The 18,577-nt window shown below is 36.9% G+C and overlaps 1 protein-coding gene across 4 annotated transcripts in view; it reads left to right on the top strand.

Annotated features, from left to right (window-relative positions):
• The window catches only part of LOC115220540 (aryl hydrocarbon receptor nuclear translocator homolog), an 80,298-nt gene that overhangs the window by 42,295 nt on the left and 19,426 nt on the right, over positions 1 to 18,577 (top strand). For 3 of the 4 annotated variants that reach the window (XM_029790684.2, XM_036509839.1, XM_036509838.1), the window contains exons 3-8: positions 5,770 to 5,844; positions 12,015 to 12,172; positions 13,059 to 13,138; positions 14,081 to 14,173; positions 15,751 to 15,868; positions 17,813 to 17,842. In XM_029790684.2, coding sequence (XP_029646544.1) covers positions 5,770 to 5,844; positions 12,015 to 12,172; positions 13,059 to 13,138; positions 14,081 to 14,173; positions 15,751 to 15,868; positions 17,813 to 17,842 — 554 coding nt within the window. The remainder of the gene's footprint in view (positions 1 to 5,769; positions 5,845 to 12,014; positions 12,173 to 13,058; positions 13,139 to 14,080; positions 14,174 to 15,750; positions 15,869 to 17,812; positions 17,843 to 18,577) is intronic. The other variant, XM_036509840.1, reaches the window with a different exon arrangement.

Below are 18,577 nucleotides of genomic sequence, written 5' to 3'. Positions count from 1 at the left end.
CAAACACAGACACACAAACATATACTCACACACATATACACACACACACACACACACACACACACACACACACACACACATATATATATAAATAATATATATAGATGCATTTATACATATGTATACATACATACTTACATGTATACGTATATACATATGCATATGTGGGCACAGGACGTCACAAAACGTAAACAGCAAAAAATTCTAAGTATGAGGACATGGAATATGAACTTTTTTTGCGAGCAACAAAAGAAACAAATAGAAAACAAGATAAACAACGCAAAGAAGACCCTTCATCAGTTGTCAGCTGTTTTTTTAATTCATATTTTGAGCATTTCACAACAAGATACACCTTCAATAAAACATTTGCTCCTGCAAAGCAAATTAAATAAAATTTGGGATTTTGCAGAGGGCCAAAATTGGTGACAAAAATAAGACAGTGAAAACAAACAGGAAGGGCTGGTAAGCCTAAACAAAGTTGTGGTGGCATACACAAAGAAACAAGCTTGGACAGGAGACAGACAAGAATATGTCTTCCTTGTCCAGCAGCAACGGGAGAAAAAAAAGAAACACAAGTTAGGAGAAAAAAGAAAAATGGCCGATGGTCACGTGAGGAAAGGAGGAAGAGTGAGGGAGAGAGAGTGACAAACAGAGAACTGTGAAAGGGAATGACGTGCTTCATTCAGTTTCCATCTACCAAATCCACTCACAAGGCTTTGGTTGGCGTAAGGCTATAGTAGAAGACACTTGCCCAGAACCATGTGGTTGGTAAGCAAGCCACTTACCACACAGCCACTCTGCGCCTATGACAAGCTTCAATTCCCATCTACCAAACCCACTCACAAGGCTTTGGTTTGCCTCGCGCCTATGACAAGCTTCAATTCCCATCTACCAAACCCACTCACAAGGCTTTGGTTGGCCTAGGTTTATAGTAGTAGGGATTGGACCTGGAACCATGTGCCTGAGAAGCAAACTTCTTACCACACAACCACAACTAATCAAGGTTTTGGTCAGCCCAGGGCTTATAGTAAAAGATGCCCAAGGTGCCATGCTGAACCGAAAACCATGTGGCTGAAAGCAGATTTCTCAATTACACAGCCATGTCTGCACTTTCTGCAATGAAGAACAGAAATGGCAAATCAGTTAAATGAAGAAGCAATGCAAGCAAATAAATACATTAAGAAATAAAATGACATACTCTCATGAAAAGGGGAGAGGGATGAAACCAAAGTTTTTGGGAACAGAACTGCAAAAATGATTTGTTGCACTCAAAAGAGGGCCATTGTTTGAAGGGTTATAAGCTCACTTACAACTTGTCCCCATAGAATACTTGAAACATCACAGTGTTTTCACTATGCTGCCAGTATATGTGTGAATAGCTGTACCAAGTGAATTCTTTCAGCAGTGCAACTTTAAGAAATAGGCTGTCCTTAATTACGTTGGTACAAATAAAGAAGATTGAATTTCTCCTGTAGATAGGATAAGTCTGAACTCAACGACAGGCTCTGGTGGTTTCCTGAAGTGATTTGGAAGTTCTTAAGGAAAGAAGCAGAGCAGATGCTAAAAGTTTTCTTTTTTTCTTTTCTCTCTCTCTCTCTCTCTCTCTATCTCTCTCTATCTCTCTCTATCTCTGTGACATATTAGTAAAATCATGGAACAAATAATTATTTGTTCCATGATTATAATCAAAAATAAATCTCATTACATTCTTAGAAGAGAATGAATTTGTTAAGTGATGAGTCATAGTACAGTTTCCACCCATTTATCTGCTGCCTCACACAGCTAGTTTCTGCAGAATTGTAACAAGGTGTTTAAGTAGATATTCATTCAGAGACATTCAAATCAATCAACCATAAATGTATTAGAAATATTTCAAAGGCTTTCAGTGAAGTTGGTTGACGATAAGTCAACACCTATGTGATCTAGGCAGAGTTGAAAAACTGGAAGAGTGGTTGTATGATAATATTTTAGTTTTAGATGGAAATATTGTTTAATCCTTTAGCATTCAGATTATTCTGTCAAATCTAATGCTTATTTATTCGCAGTTTTGAATTAATCACACATTATCTCATAGCCTCATGATTTCGATGAGGTGATTATTTATCTTTAGAATGACATTGTGGTTGGTTTAAGCATAAAACAGGTGGAATATTTGAGCTAGATGCGGCCAGTTTAAATGCTAAAGGGTTAAAAAGTTTCCCAACCACATGGTTTCAGGTTCAGTCCCACTGCATGGAACTTTTGGTAAGTGTCTTCTACTATCAGCCCCAGGTTGACCAAAGCCTCATGTTTTGATTTAGTAGCTGGAATCTGAAAGAAGCTCGTATATGTATATGTAATATATGTATAATATATATCTATGTGTTTGTGATTTGTCCTCCACTGCTTGTCAATTGAAATTGGTGGTTCAGCAAAAGATCTTAATAGAAGAAATAAAACTAAGTACTAGAGTTGATATGTTCAACTAAAGCCCTTCAAGGTGGTGTCCTAGCATAGTTGCAGTCCAATAACTAAAACGTGAATGGAAAATAAAAAGTGCCTTAATCCTATTATTGCGACTAACAACTCTCTCAGCTATATCTATGTGTTGTGATTTGTCCTCCACTGCTTGTCAATTGAAATTGGTGGTTCAGCAAAAAAGATCTTAATAGAAGAAATAAAACTAAGTACTAGAGTTGATATGTTCAACTAAAGCCCTTCAAGGTGGTGTCCTAGCATAGTTGCAGTCCAATAACTAAAACGTGAATGGAAAGATAAAAAAAAGTGCCTTAATCCTATTATTGCGACTAACAACTCTCTCAGCTATATCTTGTTTATCAGAAAAACAACCCTTTGTCGCTAATCTGATGGTACCAAAATATCAAAGGCAACCTCCAAAAAGGTTTTGATGCCATATGCAAATGGACTGATGGAATATATTTTCAAGCCCTTTTGGTATTATGATACATTGCAACCTTCTAAAAGCAGGATGCACTGAACAACTAGAACTCTATTTGCTTTGAATCTCCTTGACTGATAACAGTTTCTACATCTATATCATGGTTGTGTAGCTGTGAGCATAAAGAGTGTCAGTGTTACCGTAATATACAAATGTAAGGCGGCAAGCTGGCAGAAACGTTAGCACACCAGGCGAAATGCTTAGCAGTGGTTCATCTGTCTTTACATTCTGAGTTCAAATTCCACTGAGGTTAACTTTGCCTATCATCCTTTCAAGGTCAATAAATTAAGTACCAGTTGTGTACTGGGATCGACCTAATCGACTGGTCCCCTCCCCCAAAATTTCAGGCCTTGTGCCTTGAGTAGAAAAGAATATGCAGATGTCTAACAACCCTACCTCCAAAAAAAGCACCTTATTTATATGAACATTTGAATCAGTAATGTGTGTGTTTACCTATCTGTCTTTCTGTCTGCCTGTCTGTTTTGTCTATCTATTGTTCTATTTGCTTATCTATGATACCTGTTTGAAGGTACCTTCTAAATTTCTAAATATTAGTTTGTTTGTAATCAGTTTAGACAGAATGTAACTCATTACAATTAATTCAAAGTGTCAGTTTGAGACAATGATATCCAGTCCACTTCTTACCTTTATTAAATACTCAGGTGTTGAGAGAATTCATGAGGGGATAGAAAAACCACCCTTTTATAAATTTTTTTTTTTTTTTTTTGGTTTCTGCTCTGCTTAGATGCTTGCACATCAGTGTATGTCTACTGAAGTTAGTGTGTGCTTTATGTGTAATTACATACATACATATAGGTGTAGGGGTTCATGTGTACTCTCTTTTTGTTTGTTCATACTGTCTCCCTCTCATTTACTTTATTTTTTTCTTTCTGTGTCATTTGCAGCTGGGTACTTTTTTGTTGTTTTTTTTTTATCAATGATTTAATCAGAAGAGGGAGGGCAAAGTTCCTGACCCTTTTCAGGGCTTGCTATATTGACTGGATTATAGGGAGTGCGTTATCCTTGAAGCCTGGCTCTACTGCTTGCAATAAAGTTGATTCTACTGAAAACATCCAAGATCTGGGCATTAGTGTTACACTAAGTGATGTATTAAGTCTACCACCCAAGAACAGCAACGGTCCTTTCAGTAGGCTTCCACACAGTTTTGCTTATCAGATTTCACTCATAAATCTTTGGTCAACCCAAGGCTTTGACAAAAAAACTTTTGCCAAAAGTGATATACATTGGAATCTAAGACCATGTAGCTATGAAATCAGTTTCATTAACCACATACCTACACCTGTCTTCACTTCACACTTTTGGCTCTCTTTCTCTTTCTCTCTGTCTCTCTCCCCCCCCCTCTCTCTCTCTCTGTCTATCTATCTCCCTATCTATTCCATTCTCAAAGAATGTTTGTTACTGATAATGTTGTTGCTGAAAGTGATATACAGTGGAATTTAACTTCAAACCATATAGTTATGAAGTGCTGCTGTTGGTATTTTCTTTGGTAATGAGATGATGTAAAGGGATAAGTACCTATTGTGTATCTGCTGTTGGTTGTTTGACAGCCTTTTACAATGTTTGTCAAGTGAAAATACTCTAAGTTGTGTGGTAATATTTTACAGAGTTAAGGCGGTGAGCTGGCAGAAATGTTAGCACGCCAGAAAAAATGCTTCGTGGTATTTTGTCTGTCTTTACGTTCAAATTCCGCTGAGGTCAACTTTGCCATTCATCCTTTCGGGGTTGATAAATTAAGTACATGTTGTGTGCTGGAGTCGATCCAATCGACTGGTCCCTCCCACAAAATTTCAGGCCTTGTGCCTAGAATAGAAAAGAATATTAATTCATTATAAAGCACGAGCTGGCAGTATGTTAGCACGCCGGGCAAAATGTGTAGCTGTATTTCGTCTGCCGTTACGTTCTGAGTTCAAATTCCGCCAAGGTCAACTTTGCCTTTCATCTTTTTGGGGGTCGATAAATTAAGTACCAGTTACGTACTGGGGTCGATGTAATTGACTTAATCCCTTTGTCTGTCCTTGTTTGTCCCCTTCTGTGTTTAGCCTCTTGTGGGTAGTAAAGAAATAAGTATTTCGTCTGTCTTTATGTTCTGAGTTCAAATTCCCTCGAGGTCAACTTTGCCTTTCATCCTTTCAGGGTTGATAAATTAAGTACCAGTTGCGTACTGGCGTCAATCTAATTGACTGGCCCCCTCCCCCAAAATTTCGGGTCTTGTGCCTAGATTAGAAAAGAATATTTTACAATGTTAAAGCCATTACCATGCTAGGAAAATGCTTAACTTCATTTCTTCCAGTTTCACACTTTGGGTTCAAAATGCCACCAAGGCTGACTTTGCCTTCCGGTGTTCAAAATATAAATACCAGTTGTGTACTGGGAGAGGGAATCTAATCGACTTACCCCCCCCCCGAAATTGCTGGCCTTGCGCCAAAATTATAAACCAAATTTTTTTACAATGTTTATTAGTTGTGTGGTTCCTACTTTTGTACATCTGTTAGTTATGTGATGATTACTTTTACTGTTTCTAACATGTTTCCTACAGCCATGAAGAGCCTTACATCATCCGTCGGTCATATGATAAATATTTTACTGCATTCATTAGTCATACAACATTGTGTACTTTATTATACTTTACTACATCTGTTGGTCATGATGTAATGACTTGTGCCTTATTACTGTAAATGCTTTAATTGTTTGTTATTTTCAGCCAGTAAAATTAACCTTTGCTTATTTTTGTCTTCTACTTGTTTTCTCTTTTTTTTATCATCATTGTTATTTTTATTTATTATTGTTATTTTTTTTTTTTTGCTTGCTAGTTCTGACGATGATGACAGCCAGCACGGTTCTTTCTCCACTTCCCAAGATGCAATTGACAAAGAAAGGTTTGCCAGGTAAATCTCCAGATCTATTAGTTTGTCTGAAGATGAAATGAAAATAAATTTCACTGGCTTTTAACAACTATTTATGCTGTTAAAGAGACCTATGCTTCTTGTTTTAAAAAGCTTCAGGTGGTTCTCCAGGACACTATTTAGCCCTAGTCTCACTCCGTTTCAAACTACATAATCTCCATGTTACACATTATCGTTATTAACATTTTTTTGTAAAGGGATGGTACGTGTGTGTGTGCATGTGTGTGTGTGTCAGAAATGGTAGATTGCAGGTCTTCTGTTAGCTTTTACTTATGTTCTAGTTGTAAATCATGCCAAAGTCAACCTCACCTTTCAGCCCTCTCCCTAGATATAAGTACCAGTCTTAAACTGAATTGATTCAATCAGCTACAGCCATCTCCTTCAAGTTACATCAGCATCATCATCATCATCATCATCATCATTTATCGTCTCTTTTCCCATGCTGGCATGGGTTGAATGGTTTGATAAGAACCTAGAAGCCAGAGTGCTGTGCTAGGTTCTGTGTCTGCTCTGGCAGAGTTTCTACCTTCCTAACGGGTCAACCACTTAACAGAGTGTATGGCATGCATTCTTATGTGGCATCAGCACTGTTGAAGTCACCAAGTACGCACAAGATGAGACCCCCTCGGCTGGGTGGCGTTTACACTGGAGAAATAAACTACAATAGATATGATAGAAGGAGAGGAGTAGGTGTCTTGCTGAAGATGTGAAGACATGGCTTGCCCACCTGGCAAGAGAGAATGAGAAAGAGAGTACACCAGATAATGAAAGATTACATCTAGTAGCAAGACACTACCAACCATTGGTAAAACAGATATGAAAGTTCACACGTGCACGCATACACACCACACACAACACACACACACGCACATACATACACACACACACATACACACAGAGGTAAGCACTATGAAGTAGAAGATGAGTTTCCAGTGACTAGTTTCAATTTTTTACTGTGGCTGTTTCACTTCAGATGTTTACTAACTTCCTTGGGATAGGTGTAAGCATAACAACTCACATCTCTTCGTGCCATGAAGTTAATTGGATAAATCATTAATTGATGCAAGCCACTGATTATGAATAGTCAAGCAGAAAAATACAGAAAGCGCATAGACACAGTCACAGCTGGTTAAATCATTAGGAGTTCAGCCTACAAGCCAGAGGGCAATTATTCTTGTCTTATTAATGCATAGCTTCTTTTGCAGAGAAACACTTCTAATGGCCTTGTTCAGTCAGACATGAATAGATACATCTATACACAGCAGGAACACTCTGTAACTTATAATTATTTCATTAGTGGGCAAAAATGTAATTCTTATTCGTGTGATCGTGGAGAAAACAATATATGCAGATACAAAGTTTAAAACAGTCTCCCCATGAACCTATAGGTTTACAAACATTACTGCAAAGTAGAGATAGAACACCTGAACTTTATATTTCTTTTTCTTTTTATTAATCTCAATATGTGTTTTGTTAGTAACACCAGTGATATTATGATAGCCTGAAAATGATTAAGACCAAAATATGATACAGTAAATCTTTAAACTAAAATGTCAAATAGCAAAAAAAAAAACCTAAAAAAAAAGACATATATCCCATTGCTCTTCTTAAAAATTTATTTTGTTGTTGAATTTCATTTATTTGTGCATTTTTAAAAATCCTTCATCATTGTTTTTTTTTTCTTTTTTGTGTACAAAAATCACCACTTTTGTGGTTAGTCATCATTGTAATGAATGATTGTGAAGGGATGGACAGTACTGTGGCTTTTCTGTGTGTGTGTGTGTGTGTGTGTGTAGGCAAATTAAAAATAAATGCAAAAATAAAAATAAAAACAACAAAACAACAAGAATATACACAGTGAATGTATTAGGTTGAGGCTCAGTTTAAAATGGGAAAAAGAGGAATTTTGATATTTCAAGCATGGCTCTTCATCAGAAAGAGAATAGAGGAAATATCCATTGCTTCTTTTTGATGGTGGTCATGGTTGTAGATCTCATCAGTTACATCCAATCTCACTAATTATAGTCAATGTTAAAGAAAATATCTTGTCCCAATTATACTCGCATGAGTATTACAAAACCATTCTGGCCCAGGTTAACATGGAAAAGAAAATTTAACAAGAATTATAAAATAAAAATCAATAAGGTGTAGGAGTGGCTGTGTGGTAAGTAGCATGCTTACGAATCATATGGTTCCGGGTTCATCCCACTGCGTGGCACCTTGGGCAAGTGTCTTCTACTATAGCCTCGGGCCGACCAAAGCCTTGTGAGTGGATTTGGTAGACGGAAACTGAAAGAAGCCCGTCGTGTATATATATGTGTGTGTTTGTGTGTCTGTGTTTGTCCCCCCAACATCGCTTGACAACCGATGCTGGCGTGTTTACGTCCCCGTAACTTAACGGTTCGGTAAAAGAGGCCGATAGAATAAGTACTAGGCTTACAAAGAATAAGTCCTGGGGTCGATTTGCTCGACTAAAGGCGGTGTTCCAGCATGGCCTCAGTCGAATGACTGAAACAAGTAAAAGAGTAAGGTGTAGCATGTAATTTCTTAGTTTAATTTACATGTTTAAAACATACTGAAACCTAAAATCTTTGCATTTTGTTTTTAAATAGTTTCGTATGACCCTAGAATCACAGAACTACACTATTTTCATATAAGCCATGTTTCATTGAATAATTAGTTTAATTCTAATCTAATGAATTATGTGTGTCTGAAGCCGAGGGAGAGAAAGAGAAAGAGTGAGAAGATACTTGAGCGCAAACTAGATGTCCGAAAGTTAAATGTGTCTTAAAAATAATTTCATTTGATAATTTTAGTAACTGTTTTATATTTTAATAATATTAGAGCTGAGTCTCTAGACCCTTGATTTTTTTTTTATATGTATATAGGTACAGATGTAGCTGTGTGGTAAGAAGCTTGCTTCCCAACCACATGGTTCCAGGTTCAGTCCCACTGCATGGCACTTTGGGCAAGTGTCTTCTACTATAGCCTCAGGGTGACCAAATCTTTGTGAGTAAATCTGGATTTGGTAGACATGTGTGTGTGTGTGTGTGTGTGTCTTTGTGTCTGTTTGTCCCTACCACCACCACTTGACAATCAGTGTTGGTATGTTTACATCCACATAACTTAGAAGTTCAACAAAAGAGACTGATAATATAAGTACCATGCTTTAAAAAAAACAAGTACTTTGGTTGATACATTCGACTAAAAATTCATCAAGGCAGTGCCCCAGCATGGTCGCACTCTAATGACTGAAACAAGTAAAAGATAAAAGACAAAGATTGTTAGGTGGAATTTGAGGGTGTTTTTCGCTGCTGTATCTAACAGATCAAGCAACCAATGTATTTCATTGTTTTTGGTTGAAGTACCAAATTCATCTTGTCTCAGTTTAACTGGACCCACACATTAAGTACCCAGAGAAAGGTACTACAGGCATACTCTCTCTCTCTCTCATAATTCATATGGACATTTACTATGTGAAATGGGAATTTAATTTTGGATTTCCAGCTGCTGTCTTATTTCATTTCATTTATTAATGCCTTGAAGAAACATATGAACATCATATAATTCCATTTCTCCCATTCATTTAAACTTTAAATATTTGTACTGATTAAAAAACCGATAATACCTCAAATTAAAAATATGCTTGATTTGCTGATTATTAGGGAACTGCTTTAATGATTTTAATTAAAACCTCTCAGTGATTTCATTGCATTCCATTATATTCTAATTTCAAATCTTACCCTGGTTCTTTCATCCTTCCAAATTAAATAAAACATTTGTCAAAGTACTGAGCTTAATATAATCAATACTAAGCATGAAGGTAGTGCTCCAGTATAGCCACACTCCATCGACTGAAAGCAGTAAAAGAATTTTTTTAAATAACAGAATAGCTATCTGTGTATCATACTTAATGTATATACACCTTTGATAGACAAGTTAGTATCAAGTTACTATAGTTTTCTTCCAATATGTAATATCTGTAATGCATGTGCTGTTTAAAAACAATATATATTGGAGAGAGAAAGGGGAAAAAATCCTCCCAGCGGCATTCATGGAGAATGCCTGATGCATTTTGCCTTTGCTGGGCCTTGGCAATGACATGTTCTTGCAGTCAGTTATATGCCTAGATAAGATCTGTTGCCTCTTACTGAATAATACATAGAATATTTGGGGAAAAGATGAAAAGAGTATTCTGTTGACTGGAATAGAGAGTAGATAGATTCTCTTATATATTTCTTAATCAGCAAAATTACATATTTTGTCCTGTTGCACATCAAAACGTTTTAGGCCATTTTCCCTGCTAAATCATGGATGAACCTTACGGATTCCACAACAGTCTAATTGTACTTATTATGGTCCCCTTTATGAGACAGTGTTTTATGTCTGGATGTGTTTCCTTCTACCACCTCAGTTTCCAAACAAATACACTTTATTCCTACATCTCTTGGTGTGTTTGATTTATAAATAGTTGTTACATAAACACAAAATGAGTTGCAATACCCAAGTGATTAATGAGTTGTGAGTTCAATCAAGTAAGTCTGTATTGTTATTACTAATGTTCTTGTTATTGTTGTTTTTCTTGAGCATATATCAGACCCAAAATTAAAGGTTTTCCCACCATAATCATCTTGTGTTCTCAGCATAGTGTATTTAAAAGTACATAATTCTCTGTACCCTTTATTTTATTTTATTTATTCTTTTTTTAAGTTTATTTCTTAGATCATAGAGTCTGATATGAAGGTGTGTTGGCTGCTGTATTTAACAGACGAAGCAACCAATTTATTTGATTATTGTGTTTTGGGCTGGAGTCAAATTCTCCCTGCCTCAGTTTACCTAGGCTCACACATTTGGTACCAGCACAAGTACTTTTTATTCCTTTGTGGCATATGTTAATATTTGCCACATGTAATAGGAAATTTATGGTTTTTACTAGTTTAAAGCAAGTATCATAAAATGTAATGTAGTTTCAGTAAGCGAATCCCCATCCCTGCTTCCCCAACATGGTTTCTATTCCTTGTTAAAACCATTTTCTTATGCCTCTAATGCTCTGGGGAAAGACATGAATGCCACACTTTTCATATTCCTTTCCCTAAAAATATAGGTCTTGTGTATGTATGCAAAATTTTTTAAAAAACCCAGAGGAACAGTATTCTGAGGTAAAGGATCTGGTCTACAAATTTCATGATCATTAGTTCAGTCCTTACTATTACAACTCTTGTAATAAGTGTCGAAGCTCTGCTATATGTAATCCAGCCAGTGAAACGTCATCCCATCCTGGCAACTTGGGAGTAAAAGCGTTTCATTTAAAGACGGGTTTGTTTTTCGCTTCTTAATCCAAGGGGAAGAACTCTGAAATAGTTTACTAAAATAAGACTTTTTTTTTTTTAGAATTTCACATTTTTAAAGTATGTATATATTTGCTTAGCCACAACAGCATTATGATATCGTTCTGGCGTTTGGATTCTTTGTCTAAAATATATCAGCTAAATATATCAAGTAAATTTCCAAACTATACGAGATAATGCACAATTGGTTTAAGTCCAGGTTACTGTCTGAGACCTACAGAGTTAGAGATTAAGACCACCAGTAGCTGCTAGGTTCTGGAGTAGACATGGTTTGGATTTTGAGGGAGCAATGTAGGTGATTAGAACTAAGTGACCATCACTCTCAGATTGTTTTTACAATGCACTCATTCACCATTTCCAGTATTCCTATTTTCTCCTATGGACTATTTAGTAGGCTTTGTGTGTGTGTGTGTGAGAGAGAGAGAGATGGTAAGCTTTCATACAGTTTCTAACAAAATTGTCTCACAAGAATTTGGTCAACTCATGGCAATACTTGAAGTCACTTAACCAAGACATCTCTTTAAAACTGAACCTGAAACCATGCAGCCATGTCTATAACTTATGTAAATAACTTTTGCTATGAAGAATTTCTGGTAATTTTATGCTACATAGCTAAATTATTAACACTTCTGAAGGTCTACCTTTGTTCTGTCTTGTTGTTTGCTTCATCTCACCTGTGTTTAGTCACAATAGCAGTTTTAATTAATGTTGAAGTATAAAGAGAGAGATTAAAATGAACTCTCTCTTTTGTATGGCTGTGTATAAGAAATGTGTAAGTATTTGCTTTTGTTTGTCATCCCTCAGGGAAAGTCACTGTGAAATTGAAAGGCGGCGTCGGAACAAGATGACTGCTTATATAAATGAGCTGTGTGATATGGTACCAACCTGCAGCACCCTTGCTCGCAAACCAGACAAACTAACAATATTACGTATGGCTGTGTCCCACATGAAAACATTAAGAGGTAAGAATCTTGATTGCTTTCTTTTTTTTTTTTTTCCTAACATAACCTCAAGCTGGAAGATTATAAGATTTGTTGTTAACATTGAAACCTTAATTAGTCTAGGAACAGTCTAGACATTCACAGTTAATGCAGCATGTAAACATTTTAAATGCAACTTCCAAAACTATATAGATTTACAGGGCCCAGTATGTCTAAGGTATAATTACAGAAACGAAGTAAAAGGAAAGATAAAAGATACCCCCTGCTATCATTTCAAAGTATCCTGACATCCAAACGTGAACAATTAAAGCAGTACTTTGAAATAAGCTGTAAACCTGTAAACAATTCTATTTATACCAAACTATAAAATAGTGCTTAATCAATCATCATCATTGTTTAACGTCCGTTTTCTATGCTGGCATGGGTTGGATGGTTTGACTGAGGTCTGGAGAGCCAGTGGCTGCACCAGACTCCAATCTGATCTGACAATGTTTCTACAGCTGCCAACCACTCCGAGAGTGTAGTGGGTGCTTTTTATACGCCACCAGCACAGGAGCCAGTCAGGTGGGCCTGGCATCAATCACATTCAGATAGTGCTTTTTACGTGTCACCAGCACAGGAGGTACTGGCATCGGCCACTTTCAGATGGTGCTTCTTATGTGCCACCGGCATGGGTGCCAGTCAGTGGGTACTGACATCAACCACGTTCAGGTGGTGCTTTTATTTTTATTAAAAAGAAAAAAAAATAATAATAATAATGAAATTATTGTGTATAGTGCTCAGATGCACTACAACTCATCAAATTTTACTTATATTATTTTGTAAAATGGTGTTTTTCTTTTGTTATTTTTCTTTGAACATTGTATCAAATTTCAGGTTGGTAAATTTCATTTTTATATTCTTCCAGGAACTGGAAATACAAGTAATGATGGATCCTATAAACCTTCCTTTCTCACAGACCAGGAGCTGAAACATTTGATACTTGAGGTCAGTATTCTTCAGATGTCTGTGTCAAATACTTATTACATAACAAATAAAAATGCACATTCTGTAGACAGTATATGTCTACATACAGACTTGCTCACATTAGTTAAGTGATTAAGAAGTGTTGACTTCTTAAATGTATTCTGGATGATGATCATGTTAAACTGTACTCTGTCTTTATGTCATCTGCCTATCCATTTATCTTCTCTGCCCACTATTCCTGGGAGAACCATGTTGGTAAAGCCCACAGGCACCTCCACCATAGGGTCCTATCAGAAGCAACCATCATTAGACTTTCTGGCTGGATCCTTTACCATGACCAACTGAGACTGGATATTACCCACCCATCCCATTCTTGGTCTCCTGCCTGTTGGCTTGGCTTGAAGAGTCTGTCTTGCAATTTTTTCCAGCAACATTCTAACCACATGTCCATAGTCCTTGAGCTGTGGCCACTCAATGCGAAGAAGTAGCAGCTTGACCAGGCGAGTCTCTCTGATCTCCGAGCTATTCAATGTCTTTATTCGTTTATCTAACGAGGAAGCACAATGCTCATAGCCATTTTATACTTCCTTAAACTGATAGTTAATTTTGATGATGGTAACATATTTCATATTCAGTTTGAAATGTTACAGGTATTAGATGGAAAATATTTGTACAGAGTGTATTGGAGAAAATATTTAGTGCAGTGGGTGGGAAGTGAGATCTTGTGCAGATGAGTGTTGAAAGAGAGGTATAAATTGTAATACTTCAGACAAAGTAGTTGAATCTAGCTTTGAAGGTCAGCCTTAAAAAGAATGTTCAATTTGTGTTAGAAAATGTTTAAAGAATGAACCAATTATAATTCTTGTTTTTTTTTTAACCATCAAATCACTTTACAGTATATTGATTGTCTCTGTTGACATAAATATTTTTTCATTCAATGTGTTCCTCTTTATTCAATTCCAGGCAGCAGATGGTTTTCTGTTTGTGGTCCAATGTGATACTGGAAGAATTATTTATGTATCCGACTCTGTATGCCCAGTTCTTAATCAATCTCAGGTACGTAGATTGCTTTGTTGGTATACATTTGCGTGTGTGTGTGTGTGTGTGTGTGTGTGTGTGCTTGTACTCTTTTACTGGTTTCTGCCTTTAGTCTTCAGCTATACTGGTAAACCATCTTGAAGAGTTTAGTTGATTATATCAAACTAATACTAATATAAAACTAATATAAGGCTGTGAGCTGGCAGAAACATTAGCGCGCCAGGCAAAATGCTTTGCAGTATTTCGTCTGCCGTTACGTTCTGAGTTCAAATTCCGCCGAGGTTGACTTTGCCTTTCATCCTTTCGGGATCAATAAATAAAGTACCAATTACGCACTGGGGTCGATCTAATCTGCTTAATCCCTTTGTCTGTCCTTGTTTGTCCTCTCTGTGTTTAGCCCCTTGTGGGCAATAAAGAAATATATATCAAACTAATACATATTTCAGTCTGTTACTTATTTTGTTAAACCGCTAAATTACAAGGCATAAAGAGACACAACATGAAGCGCACCAGTTTTTAGACATGTGCACATGCGCACACACACACACACAGTATTGTCATGAGTGATTGTTTCTTTCTAAGTTTTATCAATATTAACTCCTCAAAACAGAGTTTGGTATGATCAAATTTTCCTTGTTTATAGTACAGTAGTAACTTTGAGTATAGCGTAGAGGTGGTGGGTAAAGAAAAGCAGTAAAGAAAAGTGAGGACGGAAGGAGGAAATTACTGTGCGATTTGTGATTAGTCAGCCGTGTAATAAACGTTCTGTTGAAATGGCTGAGAGGTAAAGGTTGTTGATGCAAGCAGTTAATAACATAATGTCACTTCTTATGCGGTTGTTAAGGTAAAGATCATTGATACAAACAATTAATTACATAATGTCAACTGCTTACGAGTAAGGAATGACATTTTGTAGTGAGAAAAGTCACTGATACATCTTTGTGTCGGTGACTTTTGCCTTAACTGCCAATTCAATACAACATTTACTACTAGGATGACTAATCACATGGTAAATTTTTATGTCATGTGGTAAGAAGTCTGCTTTCCAACCACATGGTTCCGGGTTCAGTTGGACTGCATGGCACCTTGGGCAAGTGTCTTCTATTATAAGTCCCAGGTCAATCAAAACCTTGTGAGTGGATTTGTTGGGTGGAAACTGAAAGAAGCCTATCGTGTGTGTGTTTGTGTCCATCTCCTACCACTACTTGACAATTGGCATTGGTTTGTTTATGTCCCCATAACTTAGCATTTTGACAGGCTGGAGTTCATTTGTTCAACTGAACCCTTCAAGGTATTGCCCTAGTATGACCCCCATCCAAAGGCTAAAATAAGTTAAAGATAAACAATAAACAGACAAGCATGGCTGTGTGGTAAGAAGCTTGAGTAGTGGGGTCAATATAATCTACTCAACTCCTCCCCTAAAATTTCACACCTTGTAGCTATAGTAGAAATGTTTATTTACAGCTTTAGGTGCTTCGAGATCCACTGTTCAAAAAATAAACAGAGATAATTATTTTAAAAAATTAATTCTAATCTTCTTAATAATTTTTTTTTTTTTTTAATCATTATCTATATATTTATTTATTTATTCATAGTCTGACTGGTTTGGAAATACTATTTACGATATGGTGCATCCTGACGACCTTGAGAAAGTCCGAGAACAGTTATCAACTACTGAATCCCAAAACACTGGACGTATTCTTGATTTGAAAAGTGAGTAATGAACCAATATATTTCTTCTCAACAATTTACTGCGAATAATGAAACAATAGCTGTCTGTACTCTGAGATAAACTTGTACTCCATTATGTAAAATATATATCGCATGTTTATTTGAAGGTGTGCTATGTTTATATGCTCATGGAAAATAAAAAGAAATATTTTGAGGTAACGGTCATACATTCTGAATATATATATATTTCTGGACTATATAGTTATCTGGGGATTACCGTGAGCTTTAGAAGGCCTCTGATTGAAGGCATTCCAGCCATGTCCATTCCACCTCTTTGCAGACATAGTATATCTAGGACTACATTGTATAGTTTGGCCCTCTTTTTTTTTAAGAAGGTGGTAAGATATAATCCAAGGGAGATTTGGCTGCTATTTCTAGCAGGTTAAGTGAAGACATAAAGGTCTCACATTGACTTGCTAGTATACTATGTATACACTGTAGAAAATATTTTATATATATATATAAATGGTACTTTCTTATTATATACACTGATTGTATATAGGAACAGTGCTTTCTGAATATATACACTCACTGAATTATAGCAGTCTGATGATCACTGACTCATCATCATCATTGTTTAACGTCCGCTTTCCATGCTAGCATGGGTTGGACAGTTTGACTGACGACTGGCAAACGAGATGGCTGCACCAGACTCCAATCTGATCTGGCAGAGTTTCTACTGCTGGATGCCCTTCCTAACGCCAACCACTCTGAGAGTGTAGTGGGTGCTTTTACATGCCACTGGCACGAGGGCCAGTCCAGTGGCACTGGCAACGACCTCGCTCGAATGTTTTTTCACGTGCCACCGGCACAAGTGCCAGTAAGGCGATGCTGGTAACAATCACGCTCGAATGGTGCCTTTTATGTGCCACCGGCACAGAAGCCAGTCTGCTGCTCTGGCAACGATCACACTCAGGTGGTGCTCTTAGCACTCCACTAGCACAGATGCCAGTCATCGAATTTGATTGAGGCATAACATAATGTGTGTGTGGGTAGTAATAATAACAGCAGCAGCAACAGTAACATTTGTTGTTGTTCTTCTTCTTCTTCTTCTTTAGCCCTAGGTTAATTTGATCAAGCAGTTCTGTGATCAAATTTGTTCCAAATGTGACCATTTCATCTTTATTTTTCATACATAGTATATCTAGAACTATGTTATCCAATGTGTGTTTAATTTCAGAAATTGTATCACTTTGTCTTATTCTAAACATATTGCAACGTTAGTGCAAGTAGTGGCATGCACCAGATTTTGCTGTTTGCCTTCAACTCCAATCAAAGATGTTTGTGTGGTGACCATCCCTTCTTATTTTGTATGACGTTGAAACTAGGAAATCACTATCCAATGTTTAGTCTCTGTTTTAAAAGACAGCAGGGCTGATAGAGTGATATGAGAGAAATTTGGTTGCTGTTTTTAGCTCATAATGCAAGTAGTAGTGGTAGTATTAGTAGTAGTTGTAGTAGCAGTAGTAGTAGCAGCAGCAATAGTAGTTGTTTAGCCTCAAGTCAGCCCTGATTGGGTAACCTAATGCAGTAGTGTCTAATTTAAAAAGGATTTAATTGCTATTTCTATCAAGTCTAATGTTGATAGAGAGACTCTATCGTTAACTCATATTGTTATAGCCTATTAATTAACTGTATAATATAAGGTGACAAGCTGGCAGATTCATTAGCATGCTGGACAAATTGCTTAGCGGTATTTTGCCCGTCGCTATGTTCTGAGTTCAAATTCTGCCACGGTCGGCTCTACCTTTCATCCTTTCGGGGTTGATAAATTAAGTACCAGTGAAACACTGGGGTCAATGTAATCGACTTAATCCCCTCCCCCAAGCTGCCCTTGTGGCAAAAAATTGAAATCATTAATTAACTGATCACCACTGCCATTAGTTCTAATTACTCATTGGTTTTTTTCTATAAATTATTTTTCAGCTGGAACTGTTAAGAAAGAAGGTCATCAATGTAAGTTGAGAAAGTATCTTTATTTTTTCTTTTCCCCACATTTTTTTCTTTCTTCATATTCTTTTCCTGTGTTCAATCATTAGACTGCAGCCCGAGTCGGGCGTTGCTTTAAACGTGTGCAGACAATTCGCCGATTGGACAATTGGCTGGAAGTATCGATCATGGAGTATCTGTAAGTTGTCTGTTGGCCAACTGTTTGTCGATGAATTATCCGTCTATCACTTTAAAGGGATCTTAGTCAATCATATCGATCCTAGCACTGTTTGAGCCAGGTACACCCTGACATACAGACATATAGGCAGGGCTGTCTGATTAAGAACTTTGCTTCTGAACCACTTAGTTCTGGGTTCAGTCCCTCTGCATAGTACCTTGAGCAAATGTCTTCAGCTATAGCCCTGAACTGTCAAAACCTTGTTGGTAAATTTGGTAGACGGAAACTGAAAAAAACTTATCATATATGGATATTTGTTTGTGTCTATGTGTCGCTTTCTTGTCTTGACATCCCATGCTTGTTGTAAATGAGTGTCACCATTATGCACATGGTGGCCATTCTCAATCTTCCATGAAAACATGTCTGGCCAAAGGGAGAAATTACTTTACTTGGGAACAGGTGTGGGTTGGTGGTAGGAAGGGCCTCTGGCTATATAGAATATCTGCCCTGGTATATTCTGTCCGTATTCTGCCCGTGCAACCATGAAAAAGTGAATGTTAAAATGTTGATAAAGCTGATGATAC

This window comes from Octopus sinensis, linkage group LG16 (genome assembly GCF_006345805.1).
Source record: "Octopus sinensis linkage group LG16, ASM634580v1, whole genome shotgun sequence".
In the NCBI taxonomy this organism is placed as follows: Eukaryota; Metazoa; Mollusca; class Cephalopoda; order Octopoda; family Octopodidae; genus Octopus; species Octopus sinensis.
The sequence above is the reverse complement of the archived record's forward strand: the minus strand, read 5'-3'. Positions and strand labels throughout refer to the sequence as shown.